Below are 22,637 nucleotides of genomic sequence, written 5' to 3' on the forward strand. Positions count from 1 at the left end.
TTTTGGTAAAAAAATTTTTTCAAGAAAATTTTTACTGAAAAAAGGTTTTAAAAGACTTTATTACAGCAACAGTTTGTTGAAGAAGCTTTTTCGAAGTAAAATTCTTTGTTTTATAGAAAACTTTATTTAAAGCAAAAGTATTTTTTGTTGAAAATGCTTTCTCAAAGTAAAAGTTTTCAAGGTAAAAGCCGTTTTTATAAAAAAAGTTTTTTTTAAATTAAAAGCATTTCTTATAGAAACAACTTATCCAATTTTGGTTAAGGAGCTTTTCCAAAGTAAGAGTTCATATAAAGAAAGTATTTTCAAAGTAAAATCCTTTTGTCGAAAAATAAGATTTTTCAACGTAAAAGCCTTTTTATAAAAAAAATTCAAAGCAGTTTTTAAAGGAAAAGTTAAAAAAAAATACAGTAAAAGCTTAAAAGTTTTTTTATAGAAAAAGCTTTTTCAAATCAAAAACTTTTTTTTAGAAAAAGCTTTTCAAAGTAAATGTTTAAAAAAAGGATTTTACTTTAAAAAAGCATCGTCTAAAGAAAGTATTTCTTTACAAAATCAATATATTACTTTGAAAACATTTTCTTAAGAAAACACTTGAAAAAGCTCCTTATCAAAAATGGATTAGTTGTTTCTATAAGAAATGCTTTTAATTTAAAAAAAAGTTTTCTATAAACAATGGTTTTACTTTGAAAAGACTTTTTCTATAAAGATAAACTTTTACATTGAGAAAGCATTTTCAGCAAAAAAAAATTAGCTTTAAGTATAAGCGTTTTGGTGAAAATTATTTTTCACGAACTTTTCTACTGAAAACAAATTTTTCAATAAAAGAAGGTACTTTTCTATTGAAAAAGTATTTTCAATTTTTTTTGCTGAAAATGCATTTTCAATGTAGAAGCCTTAATAAAAAATCCTTTTTAGTTAAACCTTTTTCTGAACATTTTGTATGAAAGATATATTTTTTTTTTTGGTGAGAAATGCTTTTTTGAGGAAAGTAAATTTCCTAAATCGCTTATTTTTGAAACAAATTAGTTTAAACAAAATCTTGTTTTTGTTAAATCCTTCATGTCTCAACAACCAGAAACCTTATTTTATGAAAAAGCTTTTATTTATAACAAATTCTGTACCCTTAACATTAAGTCTGTGCCGATAAGTTATGTTAAGAGGTATCCTCTCAAAGATTTCCGTCTTTTGTACAGCTCAAGTGAATCCATTTGATTGTTCCCTTTACTATATCGGCTTAGAATTTTTTACGGACCCGGAATATATATACTTTTGAGGGTATTCGACCAATATTTCTAAACAAACGGAATGACGAAATCAATATACCCCCTATATTTATGGTAGTGGGTACAAAAAGACTTATTAAGAAAAAACAAAATAATACAAAAATATACAAAATTTTAATCACAGTTCAACACAAATACAATTTCAAAGATTTATATTGCAACAACAGATATTCAATGTAGGTGATTTGAAAATTAAAGTCTCTCCACTCAATTAACTTATGCAATTGCAACTTACTAACATTTAATTTGATAATAGCTAAGCCGTCGCTGAAACCTAACAGAAGCTTAGTCATGTGCTAAACAACACAAAAAAAGAAACCAAACGATTGTTAAATTTGTTTTACCAACTAAAACCAAATCCCTTGTTAGGTCACACTTATCACACCACCAATCCTAACAACTGCTGTTAAAATGTTAATTTCTTTTTCGCATTACTCCTACAACAAAAACACAATTGAAAATCAAAAAACCCTTTAGGTCATACTTTGTGGTCATTTGTTAATTTAAATGACTGATCAAGCTATTTTGATCTTAAAAACGTGTCGGTAGTTTCTCCATAGCATAACTCTCCTTTTGTTTTCTTTTAAAACACAGTCAATTGTTTAAATAACAAAAAATAAATTGAAATGCAAATAAAGTCTTTTTGAACTTACCTCTTAACTTCCGCTCATCAACTAATTGCCTTTCTAATGAGTCTTTAACTTCACGTTCGCGTAAAACATCCATTTTTAATTCAGCTAATGAAACAAACAAATATAAAAAAACAATACAACAGAGAAAGTTAGTAAAAAAACAAAGAAAAAGTCACAACAAATAAATACTTTTAAGATAAAAAATCTAGCAATCAAACTTACCTTTTTCATAACTTAAGGCCCGTTCCTGTTGACGGGCATTATCAGCCGCCACTTTCAAAAGACTTTGTATATTTCGCAGCAAAGTCTCGGTGGAAGAGGGTACACCAGGATCCATGGCTAGAGGGCCAAGGGTAAGACCTCCCGCTGCTAAGGCGGCAGCCGCTGTGGAGGCATCACTTGCCGCCAATAAAGCTTCGTTGGGTGTTAGAGCACCAGCACTGACTGCGACTGGTAACGAAGGGCCATTAGCAGCGGCTGCTGCCGCTGCCAGTGTGGAGTAATTTAAAGCACGTTGATGTTGCAGAGCAGCCACTGCTGCATTGTGTGAGGGTGAACCATGTTGCAAAGCTGGATGAGTGGGATCATGATCGCTTAAGACATTCACGGAGACACGATCTACCGCACCCACCAGCGCGGCATTGTGATGGGGCATGTTGTGGGGCATATTATGGGCGCGCTGGAGACGTTGTGAGGCAGGAGAATTATTATCGCGTTCAACATCACTTAAATCTGAGGGAAAATCAAAAATAAAACAAACAAATTGGGAATATTGTTAAATAAAATCCTTCTAAGTTGCTAAAGAATAAATAATGCAATTAAAAGCTGTTTCTTTCATTATTATTTTTTTACAATTTAAAACCTTTCTTACCTTCATCATCTTTGCCCATTCTTTCATCCACTTCCGACACATTGTCATCACTTAGGTTTTCAATATCCTCATCTTCATCCATATTTGTGACATTGCCACCACCAATTTCACCAACACTACGACCACTGGCCCGTTCTATGCTGTCGTCGCGGACTGAGTGGGCTGGGGAATGCATATCACTACGTTCGCTACGCTCATCACAATTGCTACCCTGATCGGTATTACCTCCCGATTTGGAAAGATTTAACACAGGACTTTGACGATTGGGGGAACCTGGTTAATGAAAATAGAGAAAAATTAAATCAAATATTAATTTAAAGGAATGAATGAATGATACAATAATTCGTTATAGAAGCATATCTGTTTAGAAATTTAGGGTGTAATTAAGTGAAATTATCGAAATATTCTTCGCGAATGTAATTTCCTTTTGTTTTTCGGAGGAAATTACACTCTGTTCAAAACTAATTTTTCGTTAATTGTCTCATCGTCTTGGCTTTTATTTAGTTATCATACTTACAGTTACGTGAACTTAAATCACGTGGTTTTTGTTCACCACCAATTATGCCGCCTCCAACTCCACCCATTTGTTGACGTTCGTCGGTACGCTCCTCTCGAAGTCTGCAATAGAGAATAATAAAGTTTTTTTCATGAAAATATGTTAGGAAACAGAAAAGCTTTAAAGAATTAATATGTGGAAAAATTAAAAAAAATAATTAAACCCAAGGGTAGGGTGCAGATGAAAGCTTTCGTCCCTAAAGCTTTTTTAACTTTGAATATTTGTATTGTTGGAAGTGTTTTGAAACATTTACAGTTTTAAGACTTCTAAGCTTAAACATGTTTTATTTCTTAAAATTGTAAGATTGGTCTTAATTATTGGAAAACAAAGTAAGTTTTATGTTAAAATCTTGTATGAAAATAAGCATTTTTAAAGTTCTTTCTGAGTGCTTTTCAAACTTTTACAGTTGAGCTTTCTTAACTTAAACATGCCAGAAAGGGTTTCTTGAAAAGCTACATCTTAAAAGCTTTTACGAAAATACAAATCTCTTTAACACGTCCCCGCAAAAATGTAATATTAGGCTTAGGTTTTTGGAAAAACGTCAAAAGCATTCCAAAGTGAAACTTTTGATGAACTTTTTTGATATAAAAAGTTTAAAGTTAAAATCATGTTTGAAAATACGATATTTTAAAGTTCTTTTCAATCCGTTGTAGTAAAATTTTTCAAGCTTAAACTTGTTAGAAAAAGTTTCATAAAAAGCTTTTATAATAATAAAAATGTCTTCAATAGGTCTCTGCAAATTTGTTGGATTGGGCTTAATTTTTCTTTAAAAAATTCATGAGCTTTTTAAAATTTTAAATATTTTGAATGTATGGAGAAGTTTAGCGAGCTTTTTACTATTAGGATTTTTATGCTTGTGGACTTACCTCTCCAAATGCTTAACAATATCCTCATAGGCTGCCCGACAATTCTCCCATATACCGGATCTGGCTAAAGCATCCATATTTGCAGCCGACATGCCACTTTGAGCGGCGGCCTTTAGCATTTGACTGTCAGGCCGGGCATGAAGACCATGTGGAGGCATACCGGGTGACATTAGAGCAGAACCGGGATGATGATTCATTTGCATAAATGCCATGTGATTAATAGGCGGGGGATTATAGCCATTGGCTAATAAAGGAGACTTTTCCAAGCGGTTCATATCTGAAAAGAATATAAAATAAAAGAAAGGGATTTAAAATAAAAGCTAGAAAAATATATTAAAATAAATTCTAAATAAAGTACAACTTTTTTAGAAATTTTAAAGAAAATATTTTCATATTTAAGAATCTTTTAACTGTGTTTTGTTCACTTGTTTGTAGGTATGCAAACAATTTTGTGAACATATTTCTACAATGTTTCTTAAGAATATAGAATTTTAAGCACAAAATAATTGCAGGTCTTAAGACCAAAACAAAAAAATAACTACAAGACAGACCCTAATAAAAAATTAAAGAAAAAAACTGTAGATTTCCCTGATATGTTTGTAATATTTATAATAATTTTCATAATAAGAAACATTCTCAATTGGCAATTGCCCACCTGTATTATGCCAAAAGCATACAGCTCAGTAAGGGTAATCACTTTCCCAGCAGTTCTAGGAGACTGTCCCGAACTAGTGATTTTAACTATCATTTACATAAGTAGCTACGTGACTAGTTATTGATCCCTTTTGATTACAATGAGACTGTCTGATGGTCCAATGGCATTGGATTCACATACCGGTGACATATAGTCAGTTTCTTACTAGCTACCTAGCTGGTTATTTGATTAGCTACAAAACTTGTAAACAATCCATCCTCCGACCACTTTCCAATAGGTTACTTTTGGTGGGTCAAATAACTACTTTCTATGGTGCAGTACAAAATAAATGTTTAAAGTGACTGCATTCTAGATTACTTAGAGACACTTTAGTGACAATTGACTTCAATCTAGATTACCTGGGATGAATAAAGTAACTTCTATCTGCCCTGCAAAGAGCATATACGTGTCAAATGACTCAAATTATATCAATTGGAGTCAGACAAGTTATCAGGCATTAGTGACAATTACTGTCTAAAAGGGATTGGGACGTTGGCTACTTGCTTAACTGCTGGGTTACACATGCAAGTCCATACATTCAAACAAAAATTGTTTATACTAGATTTTTTACTTTTTTGTTAAAACATTTTTTGTTTTTAGTCTAATACATGTCTGCGTTTTTTGTTTGTGTAGATGCCATTCATTTTCAGCCATATTATTATGGCCAACTTTTTTTTGCTGCTGTCACTGTTTTTCCCTCACACAAACACGAACACACCTTTACAAAAATATTTGTCACATTTTTGTTTTTGTAATTTTAAATTTTTATTTAAAATACTGAACGAACGAAAAATAAAAACCCCAGCAACTATTTTGTTGACATTTTTGTTAATTTCAGGGTTATTTCAACCATTTCCATTTCCCCCTTTAGTACGTCCGTCCTGAATATGCGTGTTTTATCATTTAGTACGTCACTGCTGAGAGTACAATTGTAAATTCCCAGCACATTTTCGTTATTGTTTTCATTTCACTTTTTTCGTTTTTTTTGTTTTTGCACCGGGGTCGTTACTGTAAAACCACAAAAATATGGTTGAATAGTTTTGAGCAAATTATTTTTATCTGGTTTAAAAATAATATTACAACAAAAACAAAAAAAATATTGTGGTAATTGCATTTTAACATTTTTAATTTGTTTCGGTTTTTGTTTAAAGTGGGAGGTCTCAAAACGATTTGGTGAAAAAATTAAATAATTAATTAAGGAAAACAGTTTAATAGTGATTAGAGAAACTAAAAAAAGTTTTAAAAAAAATTTAAAACTTTGTTAATCACTAATTTCTATATATTTTTCTATCTCGCCTTACACTTTCGCCTGCAACTAATTTCTCAGCCAACAACCACTTATTGACATTTAAATGCCTATGACTTTAAATTTAGCAAAATATATTACTTGAGGCCTTTTACAATTCAAACACATCAATTTAAAGCCTCTATTGTTTTGGCAAATGGTTTACAATCATCATTTCAGAAACTGCCTCAAAGTTATAAATATCAAAATACCAACAAAAGCACTACAATCATTATCTTAAGACTTCCTTTTTGGAGAAATAAAACAAATCGCCATAAAATTAAACAAGTTTCAATTCCTACAATCCCATGTATTGAATTCATTCAAACAAATCTTAAGCAATGTTGCAATGTTTAGTGGTAGGAAGATTTGAAATGTAGATGAAAATGATGATGATGGTTGCAACTTGCAAGTTACACAAGTTATTTGCAACCATAACCTACAATTGTCGTAAACAACAATACAAAACAAATCAAATTGTTCAACATTTCATTATTGTTCTCATTTTCACTGTTTCTTTTTTCTTTTAGCAGCAGCATCGTGTCTTTGCCAACTGCAGCACGATTTCTTTATTTCTCTAAGGTTTAACAATCAAAATATTCCTGTTTTCATTTTCTTTGTTGCAATTCATATGTTTGTATGAATCCCCGGTTCAATCACTGTTTCTTGAGCATTAAACCCCCGAATTATGGTTATATTTCATTGTGTTTAGCAGTTTTAAACGTTTTGAAAAGAAAAATATTGAAAACAGTCCACCATTATCGATTGCTATGAAATGTATAAAGAATGTTGAAGAATCTTTTTTTTTCAGTACAATACCATGTGTACATATTTGTTGTCTGATTGTATGTCTGTCCGTCAATCTCACTCACTGACTTGATAATGGTTGTATTGTAATTTGAAATAATTTCATTTTCTTTTTGTTTCTTATGATTATTGGTTTACGAATGTTTAATTCTTAGTAGCTGTTTGTGTCTGTTTCTTGAGAACAGCTAAAAATCCATGATGATTTGTTAAATATATGGCCAGTAGTTGTAGAATTTTTCTAAAAAACCTTTTGGCAACAATGTAAAAACCTGTGTGGTTTTCTGGGTTAATACACTTTTTTTGTATAGAATAGTACATTAGGTTGGCAGCATCAAAAGAATTTTATAAACCAATAATATTTATAGCAAACCGACCATTTTTGTGGGAACTTGTGGATATTCGTTTTAAATTCTTAATATACAATGATAGCTTGTCTGGATATAGAAGGGGCCTTCAGCAAGACAACGGGCTCAGGAGGTCCTAAATGTTGATATATATATGAGCAGTTGAATTGGATATTGGGATGCCAAATGGAACTGGAATTTACTAATTCCAGGACTCGGTAAAATTTTGATTTGCATCCCTAATAAGAACCCGAGGATGCACACCGCAATCATAATGTCCAGTATTGACTTACGAAATTTCTTGTGGATCCACTGTATAGAATTAAGAGATTTGCATTGTTCGAGATAACTGATGCTCTGCATACTAGTGTTTCAGCGTAATTCCTCTGTATGCTCTCCTCGTTTTTGTATGACTGTAGAGGTCTAGAACATTACTTCCCACGCTCTTAAATCAAACATTTGACTATAGAGGATGCCCACCCCGATAATATGTCCAGCATTGACTTACGAATCTCTATTTTTGTGGACCTCAACTAAAAGGAAATACCATGGGGATCAACTGTATAGAATTCAGAGATTTGTATTGATCGAGATAACTGATGCTCTGCATACTAGTCTTTTAGGGTAATTCAAATAAACCTTTACTAAATGGCTGTAACCACCTAGAGTACGCTGAGACCATTTTGATGCTGAAGATCTAGAACATATCAACAGACAAGGATCTTGTTTATGCTTCCCACGCTCTTAAGTCAAACATCTGACTACATAACGCTTCAAAGTTATTATTCTTTCCAAACGAGAAGACTATGTGGACTAGGATGAAAGTTCTCAATACGGCTTGGCGATGGAAAGGAATATTTGGAGTAGGCAACTTCTTCAAATTTCAGGCAACACTTTAAGCTTATACTACTTATACTACGTCTTCTAACATAGTCAAACATTGCAAGGAAGGCTTGGAAATCAATCTGACATAACCCTGACTTGGGTCCATCTGCGGTCATGATCTGAACGTTGATCTGCTAGTTGGTGTTGTAGCAGCGTGAACAATTTTACAATATTTAATCTGGGGGTTCTGCAATATCAAGTCCAAGAAATTGTGCTACTTCTGCTGGATGAATCCATAAATCTACTGGACGTAGTAAATTAGGGCTGGCTGGACAGTTGAAAATGTGGAGGGTATCATGAGGACCCTGACCACATGCTGGGCATAAGTTGCTCCATCCTGATCTTAGTTGTGCCAGGACGACTCTTGTTTTCCGCGGCAGAATCTTCTCGGCGTCTGCTATCGGTGGTGGGCGACCTCCAAGTACGACATTCATACGGTATCCTGCTACCGCGGAATTGATGGCGTCTCTACGAATGTCATTCAAAGCTGTCATATACGAACTGCGATCCAATGGATCCTGCACATACTTCTGTATGCTGTCCTCGTATTTTCTAAGGTCCTTTCTGACATGCCTCGGAGGATACACCAACTGTGTGTTGTTGAAGTTTGGATGACTCCTCCGGTGACATCCCAGAAGGAACTGTTGCGTCAGCATGACGTTATGTTCCTTGACCGATAGAACCTTAGTTTCCTTGTGAAGGTGGTGCTCGGAGGTTACATTTTTACAGCATTGAATATTTCTCCACTGAGTATCACTTAACGAAGGCGACCACACTGGAGCAGCATAGTTAACCACTGACCGGCCAATCGTATTGTATGTCGTCAGTGTCGTGTGCTGAGGAGGTAAAAAGGCTATCAAAAGTGACACCCAAGATTTTCAGTGGTTCATTGTCGGATTTTGAACGCCGTCGACCATGATGTCTAAGTTGAGTTTTACATCCTTCTTGATCTGCTAGTAAATGGATATATATTAGAAGCCTCTCAGGAAACTTCTAATATATGACACAAACCGGAAATTACCAAGGTTGCCAGGGAAATTAGGCATCCGTACGATGTGAAACACACTAAATAATTATTTAATTGGAATCGGAAGAATATATCGGGGCTAATGTCAGTATTAACGATTCACTGTGTGATCGGTGGCAGTTGCCGGAATCGTGGAAATTAAGTCTTTCACCATATCTTCCAATGTCATACTTTTCCTTTATTAAAATATGTATCTCTGAGCGAACATATACCTAACGATCTATCTGAGGAATGAGAACCCAGAATCAGATACCTAAAAGCCATAGTTAGTCTGGCTCACGAGCTACCATGGGAACCAAATAAACAACGACTCGCTTCGTCTTTTTAGTTTCACTAATTAAAATATTTGATTTTTAAACCTACAAAATAGATAATAAACAAAATTATTTAGGTAATAAGCTGCTAATGTCCAATAGGCATCCCAACTGTAGGAAAGTTTTTCAGACAAAGCTGGAAAACAATTTGGAACTATAAAAATTCCGCGTTTCAGAAATGTTAAATGAATTGAAAATGTGAAACAAATCTGATCACATCTCAGAGATAGTCCCCAAAACGAGTCAGTCGCAAATATGATGTTGTTCCGAATCCTTTTCCTCCTCGTCGGAACAATTTCTTTGTTATTTAATCGAGCAATTAATCGAGCAAATGAGTTTTAATATCCTAAAAGTTGTTCTCATCTTCATTCATCTATTTTATAGGAAAACACAATCAACAGAACGAAAGAGTCTAAACGTGATACAAATTAGTGTAAAGTAGAACCGGTTTATTCAGCAAACCATACTAAAAGCTGGTTCACACACGTCAAGTTTAGTTGAGCGAGTCCTGAGTTTACACAAAAAAGAGGAAGAAAAAGAAGAAAATCTTTCCAATCTCCTCTCCTCTCTCATCTACAAACTCAAGACTTTTGCAAGTAAACTTGACGTGTGTGAACCAGCACTAACTCTACGTAAGCATATACGAACTGAGATCTTTCATTGCTGAAAACCCATCCATATAGATACAAATGTTCATTATCTTATGATGATGTTCCAGTTTTCACTTTACGGCTCAAAAAGTAACCAGAAAGATAACAAAAGAATAAGATGACGAGAGTTAATTCCTGAACTGGTTCCTCTAACAACCAACAGTAAGGACTAACATCGTCTTATTACTATTAATTTTATTACTATTTATTACTATTTAATTTTATAACTATTAATTTTATTTTTTTGCTAGTAATTCTTTAAACTCTAATCTAAATATAGATTTAAATCTTTTATTATTGATTTACTATTTAAGATTCTCACAAACATAAAAGATGGAAAAAGTTGTACAACTATTTAATGGATTTTTATACTTAGTTTCATGCCATCTGTAGTTTTCAATAACAATATTTTTTGACAACTCAACCACGCCTACTTTTATTCAATGTATTGAAAAAACTTACTACTTTTATGTAGCGAACAATAAATCTCGAATTAAAAAAGAAAAAAAAACAGAAACATTTTGTTCTTTAACACTAATGTATGCAATGATTTGTTGAAATTTATTTATATCTTTAGATTTATTTCATTGTTTTTATTGATTTACAAATTACAAGATTATAATTCTTTTCTTAAGATTTGTTACAAAAAAAAACAAAAAAAAAACTTCTTCTTTGAGTTCTTAAGAAGTCATGAAAGAGTGTAAGAAAAGGAAAAAAAACTACTTAACACACATTTAAAATCTTTTTAAGGCAAAAAGTGTTAAGTCATGCAGGCTATTTGGCGGCATAAACTTAGAACGAATGTGGCGTTTTGAGTTTTTTTTCAATTTCAATTTTCATAAAAAGATGTTTTGTTTAGAAAAAAGAAGCCGCTTTTTATAAAAAAACAAGAAGGCGTTGAATTTTAAATGATATAGCAAGATTTCTATGGGGAATGATATAATTTTTTTGGGCTGTTTCTTACCTGTAATATGACCGTTTTCATAGGGATAATCTCCATTATCTAGACGATGCTTTTTCAATTGTGGATGCTGGCTGAGATGGGTGGGTGGCAAGGATAATCCTACGGGTCCACGTTTTGGCGGTCTACCCGGCCTGGAACTGCGGAATTGCAGAGAGTTACTGTTTGGATTAAAATTAATTGTTTGAATAAAATTAGTAACGCAAATAAGCCTTCTGCCGTTTTAGTTTCAAGATCATTTTTTTAGTTTTTTTTGCAGGGATTGAAAGGAATGTAATTTATTCTTTTAAATCTCTATATGTCGCACAACACAATCATACACTATTTTAGCTCATTTTTACTATTTTTATGTATCAACTGCAGATTTGCGTTACTTTTGTTAAGAAAAGTTAAAGATTTTAATTACAAATTTAAGAAGGGTATTCACAGTTAATACATTTTAAAAATAAAATGTTAATATTAATTAAATACATTACATTTATTCTAGGAATAACTAATATATTATTTTTTAAATAAAAAATTATAATTTTGTGTAAAACTGTGAATACCCTTAATACATTTCAAACTTAAGAGCTTTTAAAGCTTGTTCTATCCATAGAATCTAAATTTAAACAATATTTCAATAACAAAATTTAATTATTAAAACAAATTTTTTGATTTCTAAATCTAATTTTTAACAAACTGTGAGTATCCTTAATATTTCATATAATATGCTTTAATTTCATGTTAAAAAGTCCAATTTCCCATATGATTTATTATTTAAATTGCGTAGACATTCTTAGTGGATTTCTTTATTTATTTAACAATTTTTTTATTGTTTTAATTTATTTAACTGCAGGAAATTATGAAAATACACACACACAAACTTTATGAAAGACAGCTTCACTTTACCAGACAATAGTTTATTTATTTATTTATTTGTTTATATTCCTATTGAGATAATAATATTTTATTTTAGTTTTTTTTAATGTTTTTCTAGTCTAATATTTATTTAGAGATTTTACGTTAAACTACATAGGTACGCGTACAAAATGTGGATAAATAAATCTTAAATAAATAATAAAACAAATTTATGACTTTGTTTAAAAAGTTAATTTTTAAATAAATATGCTACTGTTTTGCTACTATTATTATTAAGTACAATATTTTTTTATAGTTGGGTCTTAAATATTATTACCCAGTTAGTTGTGTGCTCTCTCCCCTATTTAAATTTGTTTTTGGCAAATATTTTGTGTAACTACTGTGCACAAACAAAGATTTATGAAGTTTATTTACTAAACTATGACTACATCATCGCTTTATATCTCTATAAGAGTGCTGGAGATAAGAATTTTATCTAATTTTTACATTTTACTAGACTATAGGGTTTTATTGTTTTATTATAGCGCCTTTATTTGCTCTTGGTTACAATTTACATAGAAAAAAAGGTCAAGTTTTTAGGCCATTTACTATTTACCTACAAAATAAAAAACCTTTTTAACTAGATAACAATTAAATTACAATTGTTATGTGGAAATAAATACACAACATCAGTAAAAACTAAGAATTACACTTGAACTTTACAGGGAAGACAATTTAATTGGAACAATCAAATTTATTTATCACAAACGCGTTGGAGCTATAGCTCCAAAAATTTCCATGAGATACCTGATAGTGTTTGCTTTAATAAGTCCTAACCAGTCACAACTTGGTAATGACTTGTAATTACTGATTAATATATATTCAATGACTACAACATACTATCTGCATTACTTAGAAGTATTCGAATAATGACTTATTTATTATTTGTTACATAACTGTTCATTTGCATGGGCACGTTCAATTCAACATAATCGTCAATGAGTTATACAAGTCATTACCTATAACTACCAAAATAATGACTTATTTATAAGTGAATGTGGTAAGCACTTGCCTCTTTGACATCACCTTGTTAAAATAATGTGTTAAAATGCTATTGTGTAAGTAGTGAAGTGTCGAATATTTACATTTTTACTCATTACATGGTAATGCAAGTTTTTGCTACATTTTGTTCCTAAAAATTAACAAAACTAATCTCTTTTAGGTCATTATTTTGCAAATATTGGTGTCACGATTTTTTTAAATAAATGATTTTCCACTAAAAAAATGTAAATATTTCAACATTATATAAAAATTAAAGCTGTTACCCGACTGCTTCCAAACAACCTTAAAGAAGGGAATGATGTTCAAAATATTTTAAACTCTATTGGAAATGCAACCTTAAATAATCCCGTATATAGCAAACGATGCTTCGTAAAATTCCGACAATATTTTCCATACAAACTCCTCAGATAGTTCCCAGAGCGGGGCAGTAGCAAATAAGATAAAGTACCGAATCATTTTCCACCCCGTCGGAACAACATTTTGGAGTCTTGGTACCTAACCAAGTCACTGAGGGTCAAAAGTGTTAAATATCCGGTTCCCTGAACTCCATTATTAATCATAAGTGGTTAAAGAAGGGACGGGTGTTCAAAGTTCAAAATCATTTTCACCCCGTCGGAACAACTTTTTAGAGTCGTGGTATCTAACCGACTCAATGAAGGCCAATTAGGTTTAAATATCCGGTTCCATGAGTCCCATTCCAAAATCCTTTATTAAAAGCAGTTAAAGAAGGGACTGATATTCAAACAAGATGTTTAAATCAATAGAAAATGTAGATTTGAAACACAAATATCTTTGATATACACCAGTTAGTCCCTAGAGCGATGCAGTCACAAATAAGATATAGTACCGAATCATTTTCCACCCCATCGGAACAACTTTTTAGAGTCTTGGTAACTAATCGAGTCAATGAGGGCCAATAGGATTAAATACGGGGTTCCCTGAGCCCCATTTCTAAAACCTTAATCGAGTAGTAAAGATGGTACACATATAACTCTGAGATAGGCCAGAAGGTCCCAAGAGCGTGACAGTCACAAATAAGATATGGTAGTGAATAATTTTGCTCCTACTAGGAGCAAGTTCTTAATGTAACGAGCAAACCAGGGACAAAAGAGTTTAAATACCCTACAAGTTGATATCATAGACCATCTGTGTCCGTTTCCCTGAGCCCCATTTACAGTTTAATAATATAGCATAATTAACGGAATGTGAATGTCCAATCGTGCTATAATATTGTTTATAGAAAAACGGGTTCTTGCGCATTGTTAAGCCAAATCATTTCATCAAAGGCTTTACTAAACCTGTCCACGTTTCTCATATCCAGATCATGTTCCCGTATTCACTTTACAGCTCAATAAATGGTAAAGAAAGACGGAGCTAATATAATTTAGTCTGAAAGATACCAAAATATCAAGGTCATGAGAGAGAATCCCTAACCGGTTCCCCTTACAGTCATCAGTAAAGAGTGAGTTAGAGTTATTCCAGAATTTACAACCCATACATGATTGGAATTCTAATCCTGAATATTCTATAAAAGTTTATCATATTTCAATAGCAGATCAAAATAAAAGCTCATATGTAACAGCTTCTTAACAAGAAGTAGTTAACGGAGGAAATTATATTTAACAAATGCTCAAAAACATTTTCTAATTTTTCCAAATCCGAGTTACAAAATCTGAACAGCGTTAAACAATTAGAAACAATTCAGACACTGTTTCTATTCACTTTACAGCTCAATCAATGGAAAAATTCAAAAACACCAAGGTCATAAGACAGAATCCCTTAAACAGTTCCTTTTACAGGTATCAGTAAAGACAAAGAGAAGACGTTATTCCAGAATTTACCCAGGCATCTCTAGTTGGCATTCTAATGCTGAAGATTCTATAAAACGTTAAAATTTCTCAGCTGCAGACCTAAATAAAAACTGTTCCTCAAAAACCTTACTAAGAAGTAGTTTAAGAAGGACTGATGTTCTACAAACTTTGTTTAATGTTTAAAAAAAACTTAAATTTGTTCTTCCTAATTAGAATTACAAAATCTGAACAGAGTTAAATCTATTCTGATTCAGAAATATTGCTCAAATATTGATAAAGGAGAATGTGGAAACTAAGTTGGGGTTTGGACACGCAGATAAATAACCGAACATGTTCGGCCCCTAAGAACTATAATCTCTTTAAACGAGAAAATTGGCCATTATGATCCCATCATTAGTATTGTTCAAGTTTCAACACTTGTCTATAGAAAAATGCTTATGATCATTTATTTATTGGACTCCCCATTCCTTATACAAGTAAAGTACAAGCTCAACATAAGCCTTAACCGTTAAATTAATTATTTAAAACTGTTAAATATTTGGTTTTCTTGTCTGGCTAAAAATTTAGCAAATTAACAGTTTTTTTTTAATTTAAATTTTTTTGTAATGTTTCTCCTTTTTTTCCATCATATTTTTAAGACCAGCAAACATGTTTAACGTTTAACTTACATAAATAAGTTTTTCCAATGCTACGTTTCTTTTTTTTTAGTTAAATTATTATTAAAACGACGACTGACTGTTAAAATGTTATATTGAATATTGGCAGCAGCTGCTAACAGGTTTTACAGTAGTTTGAAATATTTGTACCAAGAGAGGAAAAAAAAAACGAAACAAATTTTGTATTTACAAGCTACATTTTGCTAGTACATTGTTTTTAGTTTTTTTTTCGTTGTATAACTAGTAATTTTATTAATTTATTATTTTTCTTAAGACGTTTTTTATGCAGTTCTTGTTATTTTTGTGTTTTTGGCTTTCAGCAGACAAATTAATGTGGCTGTCAAATATGACAGGTTGTTTTGTCTTTTGAAAATGTTTTTTTTTTTAATTGAAAATAATATTTTTTTTTTGGCTAAAAGTAAGTTTGAGTTAAATAAAAGAAATTCTAGGAGCATTACTTTAAAAATAGGTTTGAAACTATTTAAGCAAAGTCAAAATAAAAAAGTGTATTCGTAAGAGCTAGTCACTTATTTGTAAAGGGATCGAATGAGCACGTAAACACGCTCTCTAGTGACAGCAATGCTGAGAGAGACAACCATTTTCAAATGAGCCAAGCAAAGGATCCATTTGTATAAAAAAGTATAAAATGGATGGACTTTGTTTTTACCATGAAATGGGCTTAATGATCAAGCAGCAAATTTATTTTTATTTAAATTCATATAGTCTTTGATTTAATATTTTAATGAATTTGTTAACCTCTAGATTATAGCATTGAACTTTAGATAAAAATATCAAAATCCTTCACAATAATTACAAAAAATATTTATTGAAAAATAAATAAATTAATGGTATCTCAAAACAAATGTTTATTTATTAACACAAAATACTCGTAAAAAGATAAACAAAATAAATAAATTGTAACAAATGGCAGAATTTTGTGCAAATATTATAACAATGAAAGCTAAATGGAAATAAATTTAAATATTTATCAAAAAACAATAAATAAATAATTAAAATCAATTTGAAAATTGTAAAAAAAACTTCTTTGAATTCTTTTAAAAATTAAATTAAATATTCAATTTCTGTTTTTAATTTTTCTTATTAGGGTTATTTAAATATTTATTATTCCAAAAAACCATAATATTTGTTAAACAAACACTCAGGGCACTCAGGAAAAGATTAAATTTTCAAGTTAAAGAGTTAAACTTAATTGCAGCAGTGAGTATAACAGTTATTTATAATTTATTATTGTATTTGTTATAAATTCATTAAAGAAATAAATAAGATAAAATATTATTGTTGTTTTTTTTAAACATTCCATTTCAATTCAAGGAACTTTAATCTAAAGAGCAGATATTTTGTTAAGAAAAAACGTCACAAAGTTTTTAAAAGCAAATATGAAACGTATCACTCACTCACTTTTGACTGAAGAATAAATATGGATGAAAAGAAAAGTGCTATAAATATTTGTTTAACAAATTGTTATTCATTGAAAAGAAATTACTAAGAATTATAAGATTTTTTAAGGAAATTGAATAAAATTTAAGAAATTTTGAAAAAAATATTTTAAAATTGAAAGAAAAAAATGCTAATTACGAAAAATCACACTTGTCATTATACATTTATTGGTACTAAAGATCATTTGTCACAATCAATGTTAAACTAAATCTTTATTGTTTAATTACTCTTCTCACATCCTAGAAATTTAATTAATTTCCCTTTAACTACCAATTTTAAAGCTCCCTTTTATCTAATTCCTAATAATTTGCATATCCCCTTAAATTTCCCCAAATTTACATATCAATCTAATATTTCACTACTGTCTAGAATTTTTTTTCCACCATTTTCTATAACAAAAAAAACAAAAAACCTTTTGCCTATAAATTATCGCCATCAAAAATATGAATAAAATCGATAATAATAATTTATAATGCCAGCAAATACAAGTAGCTTTTGTAGTCGTATAAAAAAAAAACACAAATAATTAAATACCTAAGGCTATGTAATTACAATAACATATAGACAACAGCTAATAAAACTATAACAATAATAATAAAAAATATGAAACAATTTATAACTAGACCAAGTAATTTTAATTTAACACAGTAAATCATAAAAATATATTAAAAAAAAATCATGTCACTACTGGTTAAAAATATTGTTTTTAATACAAGAAAATTAAAATGATTAAACCATACAATTATATAAAATCTCAGCTAAAACTTGGTAATGACTAGCAATTACTGATAAGCATACTATGCATAATTTAGAAGTAGTCCAGTAATGACTTTGTTTTCTTTTTCGTTTTTTCAACTTTGATGTCTAATTATTTTAATTTTTTATTTGCGGACATGTATATTTTTTGACATATTTTTAAATATTATTTTATTATGAATAAAACAAGTCATCACTGATGAAAATCCGTTGAAAATTGTAGGAAATATTTAACTTTTTCTTCGTAGCATAGTTTTAGGAGGCATAATTAAATATATCAGCAAAGTAAGCTTTAATGTAAAGTCTTATAAGTTCTACAATTTTCAACCGATTTGATCGATTTAAATCTTATTTTATTAAAAATAAAACTGGTTTTAAAATCCTTTATACAAATTTATATAGAATATAGAATTCCATAAAAAATAAGTAAAAAACGAAGTCAAAGTCGAAAAATTATTGAAAAGGAAAAAAAATTGGTTATTTTTTAAAAAAATAATTCCAATATTTGTTAAAAATATTGAATTGATATATGAATAGAATGCGCAATTTGTATACATTCCAAGGCTGTGTAAAAATGTCCAACCAGAAAACGACAAAGTTGGCAGTTAAGCAATGAGACCTCCAGGAATCATTAATTCATTTTATAGTTTTAAAACATTATGTTATTTACAAATATTATATCTACATTCGTTATTGGTGAAGTAGTTGTGATTTTCTGAATAGGTTGGATTGTTTTTAAAAGTAAACGATCAACGAGAAAACTCCAAATTAGGTGTTCATAGCTAAAAAAAGCCCATAAAAACCATAATTTTATAGATTCAAAATTCAATTATATACAAAAATTATGTAAACATTCAAAACTAGTGAATTATTTGTGATTTTCTTAATATTTTTGATTCGTATTTTTTTTATTTTTTGATTATTCAATTTTGATGTCAATTTATTTTAATTTTTTTATTAGCGAACAAGTATATTTATTGACATATATTTAAAGATTATTTTATTACGAATAAAACAAATCATCATTGATTAAAATCGGTTGAAAATTATAAGAAATATTAACATTTTTCTAAACTTCAACATAAGTTTTCTATATACTGAAAAACTGTGATTTCTATAGCATGGTTTTAGGAGGCGTTATTGAATATATCAGTAAAGTAAGCTATTATTGTAAAGTCGTATAAGTTCTACAATTTTCAACCGATTTAAACAACTTAAATCTTATTTTATTAAGAACAAAACTGTTTTTAAAATCTATAATATAAATACATATGCTTTCATAGAAAATTTAGTAAAGAAAAGTAGTCAAAGTCGAAAAATTAAAAAAATGGAAAATTATCAGATATTGTTTCCAATATTTGTTGATGACAGAAAAATCACTTGTAAGACCTATGACCTAAAGTTATATAAGTTGTCTAATAATGAAATTCACCCTCAGAAAACTCAATATAAAAAAAATCCTTCTACAAACTTATCATTGTTACTGAAGGGTTTCAAAAAGCCTTCTAGAGGTCTTTCCAATAAAATAAAAAACTCATTGTATAAACAGCTTTCAACAAAAACTTTAATATAAAAGAATTATTAAAATAAAAGCAAAAATTATTTCAAATAATTACATTGAGAATTAAAATATGAAATGTAAGAAACTTAAGGTGTGATTTTTTCTGTTACTTCTAGTTGTTTTTTTTTTATTTTCTAAATACAAAATATTTCAGTAGCTCCTCTGGCTGTATGGAATTAATTGAGCATAACAGCAATTTGGCTTTAGATGGCTGTATTATGTTTTGTTTAAACTATGGAGTAGTAAGTACATTTTGTTAATTTTGTTATTAGAAATAATAATTACAAAAATTACACATTTTTTTTTAATAAAAAATATAATAATATATAAAATTAAATTAAAATAAAATCATATTCCCAGCTGGTAACATAAAAATGGAAAAAATAAATAATAATAAAAAGAGTTGCAACATTTAAATTCATCATCATCCACAGTAGTAGACGTTGCGCACAATTTTACTACAGCAAATTGTGCATGAATTGTTAATAATTTTTTTTTTTACTATTATTTTCCACGAGTAGTTTTTGAGTTGAGGTGTTGTTTCAATGATTAAATGAGTTACAAACACGCTAAATTAAATTAGGTTTATTTGATTTTGTTTTGTTTTTTGTTTGCTTCTTTTATTTTTCTATAGAAATATATGTATATGATTATTATTAAATATATTTTTTAGTTTGTTTGAGGTGGAAGGGGGTCTGTACAGAAATCAATTAAAATTTTTGTGTTATTTAAACAAATATTGTAGGTTAACAATTGAAAAAAACTACTATATATTGGGAATTTAATATTAACATTTGCTAAAACATACAGCACACGCTTAAATTAACAAATTGTTTAAAATTTTTTAAAGAACAAGTTAAATAGCTTGACATAATTGTTAAATGCCTGCTGATCTTTCTCAAAAAGTCAACATTTAAGTCAAATATTTTGTGACAATTTTATATACAACGACCTTAATATGTCATCGTAAGTCACCTGATGGCTGTCAATCACCATCAATTTTTAAATGAAACGTAAACAATTAATATACAAAAGGTAATAATATCTTAAGAACTGAAACAGAATTCAAGCTGAAAATCATAAATTGTTAAACAATTTTGTTGCATGAAATTCTACGAATTCAAACATTAAATCAATATAAACTTCATTTGAGGGTTGTAGGCATGAATATACATAAATTAAGTTATAGTAATTAAATTTCCTATTAATTAATAGAAAATTAATTCAGCCTTTTAATGCTAGCAGTTGTGTGGCATTAAGCCTTGACCCGTTTCTTTTTTTTTTTGCTAAAAAAAAATATTTTCATTGAACGAAAAATCACACTTGTCATTATAAATTTATTGGTATTAAACATCATTTGTCACAATTAATGTTAAACTAAACATTTTTTCTTTCATTTTTTTTCTCTTTAAAGTAATTTGCATTTTTTTGCGGTTTTTATTTGTACCTTTTTTGCTCTTAAACCGACAGAGATTTTGTATTTTGTCATTTAACAAACAAAACAAGACATTGAAGGAGTAGGGAAAAAAACAAAACAAGAATAAAATAAAAACATTAACCAGTACGTGCAGTACAAACGTACTTTATGCCCAATCCAAACCATAGCCAACCCGACCAGACCATACCAGACCACAAAAACATTTAAGCCGGCATTTAAACTTAACAAAGTGTAAAGACATCAGAGCATAATGATAATGACGATAATAATGATGATGTTTATTTGTTTGTTTGCCAGTTATTGTTGTTGTCGTTCTTGATGATGATGATGACGATGGTGGTCCAGAATAAATGAACCTCAAGCCATGTGTCACTTGTGATCAACCAACAGATCAGATGAATGATTTTTATTTTCTTTATTTTACTCTGAAATAAAATTCAACATCTTGCAAACAAAAAAAAACTTGAAATGCAGCACACGACAAAAATTGAAAATTTCTTGACAAAAAAATACAACACGAATGCAATTAATTGTGGTTATATTTTGAAAAAAAAGGGGAGACAAAAGGGGATAATTTTATTTAAAATAAGACATTTATTCATTAAGCAGTCTCCGCATAATGATGGAGATCAATAGAATAGGGATATGCTGTTTTCAAAATTGCAATTAATGGTAACCAGTGGTTCCCCAGGGGCTTATTGAACAAAGTCCTGCCATAGAAAAATTATCAATTTAAAGAATTCCATTTAAAAGATTATCTAATATTTCGGGGGTCTTTTTAAATAGGGATATGTTGTTTTCAAAATTGCAATTAATGAGACCACAGGTTCCCCAGGGGCTTATTGAATGAAAGCCCATTATGTTTCTCTTCTGAGTTTGAGGAATGCAATTAATTGTGTTAAAATTTATATAGCAAACTTAACAGAAAGATTAAGACCAATGAAAATTTCTATTATAGAGCAGTGTTGTCTTAATTACATTTAATAAGACAATAAGCTCCCCAGGGGCCTGTCATGCCACGAGCGAATTCACTTAATTGTGAATAAATTCGAAAAGAATCCATCAATTTGTATGATCAATAACTCATTTTTCCCTATGGCTTTGCGATAATGCAATAAATCTTAACAATTTCAGCCGTTTTCGATTTTTCATGATTTTTTTAAACCAATAAAATTAGCTATTTTCACGTAAAAAATTTTTTTTTTTGCTTCAATGTGTTCAATATATTATAACTCCGAAACTACTGAGCCGATTGAAACGCAATATATATATGAAAATTTGTACATAGAAATGGGAAAATGTTTTCAAAATTCAATCAATCGAAAGAAGAACATTAACTACTCAATTTTATGCGTATCAAACTAAAAAAATTTAATTTTGTGAAAATGATCGAATTCACTTAATTGTGAATAAATACGAACAGAATCCATCAATTGTTATGATCAATATCTCATTTTGTTCCGATTACACGTGGCTTTGTGAAAAAGCAATAAATCTTAACAATTTCAGCTGTTTTCGATTTTTCATGATTTTTTTAAACCAAAAATATTAGCTATTTTCACGTAAAAAATATATTTTTTGCTGCAGTTTGTTATTATAACTTTGAAACTAGTGAGCCGATTGAAACGCAATATATATATGAAAATTTGTACATAGCAATGGGAAAATGTTTTCAAAATTCAATCAATCGAAAGAAGAACATTAACTACTCAATTTTATGCGTATCAAACAAAAAACTTAAATTTTGTGAAAATGAGCGAATTCACTTAATTGTGAATAAATACGAAAAGAATCCATAAATATTTATGATCAATATCTCGTTTTGTTCCTATTACATGTGGCTTTGCGATAAAGCAATAAATCTGAACAGTATCAGCCGTTTT

At 29.8% G+C, this 22,637-nt stretch overlaps 1 protein-coding gene across 3 annotated transcripts in view; it reads right to left on the minus strand.

Annotated features, from left to right (window-relative positions):
• dac (dachshund) overlaps nucleotides 1-22,637 on the minus strand; it is a 37,877-nt gene that overhangs the window by 5,891 nt on the left and 9,349 nt on the right. For 2 of the 3 annotated variants that reach the window (XM_065500910.1, XM_065500912.1), the window contains exons 3-8: nucleotides 11,176-11,333; nucleotides 4,206-4,482; nucleotides 3,301-3,401; nucleotides 2,784-3,056; nucleotides 2,135-2,644; nucleotides 1,934-2,017 (exon numbers count right to left, since the gene is read on the minus strand). In XM_065500910.1, the coding sequence (XP_065356982.1) occupies nucleotides 1,934-2,017; nucleotides 2,135-2,644; nucleotides 2,784-3,056; nucleotides 3,301-3,401; nucleotides 4,206-4,482; nucleotides 11,176-11,333 (1,403 nt within the window). The remainder of the gene's footprint in view (nucleotides 1-1,933; nucleotides 2,018-2,134; nucleotides 2,645-2,783; nucleotides 3,057-3,300; nucleotides 3,402-4,205; nucleotides 4,483-11,175; nucleotides 11,334-22,637) is intronic. The other variant, XM_065500911.1, reaches the window with a different exon arrangement.

Source organism: Calliphora vicina, chromosome 2 (genome assembly GCF_958450345.1).
Source record: "Calliphora vicina chromosome 2, idCalVici1.1, whole genome shotgun sequence".
NCBI lineage: Eukaryota > Metazoa > Arthropoda > Insecta > Diptera > Calliphoridae > Calliphora > Calliphora vicina.